Consider the following 6521-nt stretch of genomic DNA (forward strand, 5'->3'; position numbering starts at 1 on the left):
AAAAAAAAAAAAAAAAAAAAGGAAGGAATCGTGTCACTGTACCAAAATGGATGTAAGACTATTTCAAGAGGTAACATACGATCAAGAGCCAATGATCCTGAAGGAAGAAGTCCAAGATGCATTGAGGCCATTGTCAAAGAACAAGGCACTGGGAATTTATCAGATACAAAGTGAAATCTTTCAATAAACTGATGCACTCACTCATCTGTGCCAAGAAATATGGAAGATAACTACCTTACCAACTGACAAAAACGGCTGCAAACATACAGTGACAGAAAACTTCCAGAGGTTCAAGCTGGATTCAGAAGAGGATGTGGAACGAGGGATATCATTGCTGAAGTCTGATGGATCTTAGCTGAACGCAGAGAATACCAGAAAGATGTTTACCTGAGCTGTATTGACTATGCAAAGACTTTCGATTGTGTGAAACAAGACAAACTAGGGACAACATTGCAAAGCGTGAGTATTCCAGAACACTTGATTGTGCTCACGAGGAACCTTTACATGGACTAAGAGGCACTTGTTAGAACAGAACAAGGGAACACTGAATGGTTTGAAATTAGGAAAGGTGGGCACCAGGGTTGTATTCTTTCACCATACTTATTCAACCTGTATACTGAGAATATGACCTGAGAAGCTGGATTATATGATGAAAAACATAGCATCAGGATGGCGGAAGACTCATTAACAACCTGCGATATGCAGTGGATAAACCTTGCTTGCTTGCTGAAAGTAAAGATGACTTAAAATACTTACTGATTGCATCTCAATGTAAAGAAAACAAACTTCCTCACAACTGGACCAATAAACAACATCCATATAAATGGAAAAAAGATTGTCAAAGTTGCCTAAGACTTCTTCATTTTGCTTGAATTAACCATCAACACTCATGGAAGCAGCAGTTAAGAAATCAAATGACATATTGCATTAGGCAAATCTGCTGCACAAGACCTCTTTAAAGTGTTGAAGAGCAAAGACATGCATAGGATCACTATGTATTGGTGCGCATTCCATGGCACCTAACACCAAAATCTTTTCAGGAATAGAAAGCTTCATCTTTCTCCCATGGACTAGTGGTAGACTCGAACTACTGACCTTACACGATGTTAGTAGCCAACACAGTCCACTGCACTACCAGGATTCCTATGATGTATGTAGGCCTCGTGTAGTTAACTAAAACCTTAAGAGTGTAAAGGAATGATCCCTAGGGTGTGTGTCCAGCCTTCAGAACTGTAAACTGAAATTTGATTTCATTTTCCTGTCCCCTGACCTAACGATTTGAGTCTCTAGTCTGCCTGCTCCCAGATCTTATGGATTTTAGACTTGCTATCACCCCTACAATCATGTAAGTCAGTTAATGAAAACTCATCAGGTCTGTCTATCCGTGTACTGGTCTCTCCATCTAAACATCTCACTAGTTAGTTCTGACTTTCTTGAGAACCCTGGTCTGGCCCTCCAGGGATATGCCAGTCAGCTTGGTTCTTCTTGGATATAGGTCCAGGATACAGGGGCCTCATCCTTTCTGAGGACTCACTGGTTGGCCTGGACCTGGGAAGCTAGGGGACAGCGACTCTAAGTGCCTGAGGCTCAGTCACATGCCAGCTAGAACCTGGGAGCAGTAGCATCCCAGTGAGTGTGGGCCTGTTTGTGTGCAGCTAGGGTGAGTCCTGGCGTGGCACTGTGGGTTCATGTGCAAGATCTGTGGTTCAAGGTCACCAGCCAGTCCTTGGAAACCCTACACAGGACGGTTCTTAACAACAACAACAAGGGTGGGGCAGGGGCTTCTCTGTGTCCCTTGCCCTGGTGGCCACGGTTTACACTTGGCTTTTCTGGAATGCGGCTGGGTAGTTGATGCCGGTGGGGCAGGTGGGGCCCAGGGCTCACCCTTTAGGCTTTCTGTACTCATCAGGCTAGAAGGGAAGTCCAGGTCCCGCCGTCCCTGCAGGGAGGGACAGGAGGGTTAGCAACAGGCCCTGCAGGGAAGCCGGCTCAGGGATGCCCTGGCTGCAGGGGGTGGGGCCAGGCCTCACCCTCCGGTACTTCTCGCTGGTCTCCTTGGTGTGGATCTTGTCAATCAGCTTCTTTTGCTGAGTAAGCCGGTTCTCCCGCGCCCTCCGCTCCTCAATGAAGGAAGCCTCTGCCTGACTCATGTTCATCTGGGGACAGAGGTGACCAGCATGGAGTAAGCAGTCAGCTATTAAGCAACCTTTTCCTAGACTTTGGAACAGCACAGGAGGTTGCCAGGGACTCCCTTCTCCTTAAAATACTGTGTAAGAGTCCAAACCCCAGTTCCTCTAACTGTGAGGATCCCCTTGTTATGCCATTGATGCCAGCTTGGGGTAAAGGAGCCCAAGCCACTGCCACACAGTGGACTGCAACTCTTAGCAGCTCTAGAGGGCAGAGCAGAACTAGGGTTTCCAGGACTGAAAATCTTCATGAAAGCAGACAGCCTCATCTTTCTCTGGGAGCAGCTGGTGGGTCTGAACCGCCGACCCTGCGGTTAGCAGACCACTCATCCCACGCCGCCATCCTAAATCGAATCACTTCTGAGTGGGATCTTAGAAAAAGCAGAATAGACCAGACATATGGAGCAGGCGCTGAGCAGCCCCCGGGCACACCAGGGATTGCTGCAGACACCAGAAACCCGGAAAGGTGCCCATGGGAGTAGCGGACATAGCCAGGTCCCTGATTTGGGTCTAGAACTTGAAGAAAATGTATTTGTGTCCATTTGTGATCTTTTTATTGGTCACAACAGCTTTAGGACACCAAGACAGGGACCGTGCCTACCTTGATCACTACCATCTCCAAAGAACCCAGCAGGGGCCTTGGCATGAAGCAGGTGGCCATCCCCAGCCAGGCCCATTCTCTCTTCCGTACCCCCGCCTCAGGACTCATGGGACCCTCTGTTCACATCACAAGGTGGTGTCTGGGCAGAGGCTGCTGGGCAGATTCAGAGGAGCCCCGCGCCCCCCAGGCCAGCAGCTATAGCTGACCTTAACTTCATCGGTGATCATCATGGCGTCTCGGGACATGACAGACATGTCCGAAAGCTCCGAGCAGTAGCTGACCACTAGGCTCTGTAGTTTGTCCAGCTGTGTGGGGTATTCTGCCAGCTCCTGAGTTAATGAGGTGGGGCAAGTGGGCACAGAGCTGACCCTCCAGCTTCATAGCCCACCCCATACTCAGGGGACTGGCCTACCTTGAGCCTTGAGGACAGCAGTTGGGGCTCCCACTGGGCAGTGTCCCTCATACAAGGGCTGGAGGTCTGGGGTCTAAGACCCCCGCCTCTCATGGTACCTCTAAGACCCCCTGCCTTTCATGGTAGGGGGAGCTGGTGTGCAGAGGAGGGCTGCGGGTGGGGTGGGTGTGTGAAAGGGGCTCACTTTCTTCAGATAATCCAGCAGGTCCACATATACCAGGTGAATGTTCTGGCTCGTGGTGATCTTGATCAGGGTCTTTTCGATGTTGTTTTCCAGCTGGCGGATGATCTGGGCAGGGGGCATAAGGGAGCGGTCTGGGGGCCAGGGAACTGGACCACAGGGCCAGTGCTCACCTATCCTCAAAGAGCCCCCCTCCCACCCCGCCATCCCCCTCCCACCACTCCACCGGAGTCATTCCTGTGCCACCTCACAAGACTCATCTCTCATTTGGAGCTTCCCGCCCCTCATCTGCGATCTCCCTCCCTTCACCCGAACTCCACCTCTGCCCGTGAAGCCTCTCTCCTCCCTCCCTTCACATCCCCCCTGCCCATCCGCCCAATCGCTGCATTTTCCAGCTCAATCAGGGGTAACCCCATCTCTCCCAAGACTTCGACTCTGTTCCAGAGCCGGGTCTGCGCCTCTGCGTGCCTGCCTCCTACTAACTCGCCCCGCCCCCGTAGACGCGCCTCGCCTCCATTATAGCCCCGCCCTGATTCGTGGAGTCCCGCCTCTTCCCCGCCCACGGAGCTCCACCGCGCCCACCCACCGTACCTGCAGCTGCCGCTGCTCCTCCTTGGTGGTCTCCGGCTGGTTCTCCAGGCTGGCGAGCTCCAGTTGCATGCTCTCTAGCTTCTGACCGCGCTGCCGCACCAGGTGTATCAACACATTGTGCACGTTCACGCGGTCGAAGACGTACTTGCGTAGCTTCTCCCGTGCCACCTGGGTGGTGACCGGCACGGTTGTGCGTAGGTGCGCGGCGCTAGCTGAGGGATCCCTGCTGCAGAAGCTGCGAGGCAGGAGGGATCCCTGACACCCTCAAGCGCCCCTCCAGTCCCCTAACCTCTATGGTGCTGCGGCAGTGTGCCAGCCTCATGGCTACGTCCGTCCCGCAGGCCTTGGAGATTGTCCACTGGTCGTTCTACGGATAGGTGGCGGCTCAGCCGGCGAGGACCCTTTGTTCCCCCCTCCGCCGCCTCAGGTCTGGTCTGCCCTCTTGCCAGCCTAGAAGCAAGACCCTTGCTCCTGGGGCCACAGGGAGCAAGATGACTGCCGGACCCCAGGCTTCCCCTCCCGGACCACAAGGGGGTGGCCCAGGACTGGGTCCCGGAGGGCAGTACCGCCTCTGTGCCTCTGTGTGTGGGGAGACAGCTTCCACATGAGCCCGCATCACCCAGCCAGCCGGGTTCCAGGGCTCGTTAGCACCTTCTGGGCCTGAGCCCAGTCCTGGGCCCCGTGCCGGATGCTGCCACGTAGGAAGGCCAGCGTTGCCTTGTTCTGGACTGTTTTCTCCTTCACCGCCTGGATCTGCAGTGACCGGCACTGCTCTGGGGGCGGGGAGGGGGCGGGGTGTGGGCCAAGGCCCTGGCCAGGGACCCCCGGGGGAGCCTGGCTTCATGCCCAACAAGTTTGTCCTGGAAGGGTCAGGCAGAGGCATGGCAGTGAAGCAGGGAATGCCCCTGTCGCCTCCACCTTTGAGCCGATAATCCTGTACACCAGCATTTCTAACGCCCCCTGCAGGTCAGGCCTCTGATGCCTCCCCAGCCCAGTCTTGGGGTGGGCGCCAGGTGACTGCTAGCCTGGCCTGGGCTGGCCTACCCTGGAGTCGCGTGATGGTCTTCAGCTCCTGGATTTGCTCTTCCATGTCCCCTTCCTTGTACACCTTCATGGTGAACTTTGGGATCCTCGTCCGCTCTCTGCACACCTGAGCTCTGCGCAGCTGCCTCAGAGAGTCCCGGGACTCTCCCACCCATTGTGACATGCGCTGTGGAACCCTCACTGCCAATTCTGCCCTGCCCCGCCCTGTGTTCCCCGGTGGGCGACACTCTGCCGTGGGGGAGTTCCCTGGGCCTTCTGTGCCGTAGTTCAGATGGCCCAGGGATAATGGCGCCTCTGCTGTGTGCAAGGCGGGGAGCTTCCTGGGACTGCCTCCATCACTGCCCTCAATGGTGTACTGTCCCAGTGCCGCCTTGCCTCGGGGTGACCACATGTACCACTCCCTTGCCTTTCTGGTCACTTTTCGGTTTAAAAAAGTCAGTTTATTCAGCAAGAAAAAGAAATGTGCTTTCAGGCCATCACAATGTGCCAAGTGCTTTAAATGGCTACTTCCTGCCAGGGAGTGATTCCAGCCCACAAGGACCCTATAGGACACAATAGAGCAGCTCTTAGGGTTTCTGAGACCAGGCTGGGTGTTCAGCAGCCAGCCTTATCTTTCTAATCCCACACTCCCTCACTCCACAGCAACAGTTGGGTTGAACCGCTGACCTTACAATCAGCAGTCCAGTGCTTAGCCCATGGCACCACCAGGGGTCCTAAGTGAAAGAAGTTAGTCTGAAAAAGCTGCATTTTGTACGGTTCCAAAAACAAGGCGTTCAGGGAAAGGCAACGCTCTGGGAGGCTGAGCAGATCTATAGGCACCAGGATGGAGGGCCTGAGCAGGGGAGCCTAGGGCATTTCCAGGGCTGTGATGCTTTTCTGTGTGTTACTGTAACGGCAGGGAAGTAACTGTGTGCATTTGTCACAACCCACAGGGCTGCACACAGAGTCAACTCTGATGTTAGCTACAGCCTTTCATGAGCAAGAACCTATCAGCGCTGGTCCATCACAAATGGACCCCAGGTGTGGCAGCAGATGTGTGGATGAGAACACCACACTTTCTGTCAGGGGCCCTGTTGGTGCAGTGGGTTAAGCACTGGGATGCTAACTGATGGGCTAGTTGTTCTGTGGGAGAATGATGAGGCAGCTCGCTTCTGTAAAGATTCCGAGATGATGTCCTGGGAAGCAGTGAGACTTTGTGCTCTCGGCTCAATGTGTTGTTGTTGTTGTTAAGTGACGTGGAGATGGTTCAGACTCATAGTGACCCTGTATTGGGTTTCCGAATGATAGCATGGATCTACTGACCTAAACAAAATGAAGTTGGTTTAATTATTGTTGTTGTGGTTGTTGTTAAGTGCCATCGAGTTGCTTGAGACCCATAGCGACCCTGTATAAGGTTTCTGAGGAGCAGTTGGTGAGCTTGAACCTCCGACCTTGCAGTTCAAATGGCTTTGCAGTCTGGGGTGTTAACCCACAGCGCCACACCAGGACTCCATGGTTTAGTCATTA

The 6521-nt window shown here is 53.6% G+C and overlaps 1 protein-coding gene across 1 annotated transcript in view; it reads right to left on the minus strand.

Annotated features, from left to right (window-relative positions):
* Window positions 1-5085, minus strand: part of CCDC183 (coiled-coil domain containing 183) — a 15364-nt gene extending 10279 nt beyond the window's left edge. The window contains exons 1-8 of the mRNA XM_006863684.1: window positions 5016-5085; window positions 4623-4744; window positions 4261-4338; window positions 3972-4139; window positions 3384-3488; window positions 2994-3116; window positions 2031-2156; window positions 1885-1939 (exon numbers count right to left, since the gene is read on the minus strand). Coding sequence (XP_006863746.1) covers window positions 1885-1939; window positions 2031-2156; window positions 2994-3116; window positions 3384-3488; window positions 3972-4139; window positions 4261-4338; window positions 4623-4744; window positions 5016-5085 — 847 coding nt within the window. The remainder of the gene's footprint in view (window positions 1-1884; window positions 1940-2030; window positions 2157-2993; window positions 3117-3383; window positions 3489-3971; window positions 4140-4260; window positions 4339-4622; window positions 4745-5015) is intronic.
* Between the last annotated feature and the right edge of the window lie 1436 nt (window positions 5086-6521).

This window comes from Chrysochloris asiatica, unplaced genomic scaffold (genome assembly GCF_000296735.1).
Source record: "Chrysochloris asiatica unplaced genomic scaffold, ChrAsi1.0 scaffold00056, whole genome shotgun sequence".
In the NCBI taxonomy this organism is placed as follows: domain Eukaryota; kingdom Metazoa; phylum Chordata; class Mammalia; order Afrosoricida; family Chrysochloridae; genus Chrysochloris; species Chrysochloris asiatica.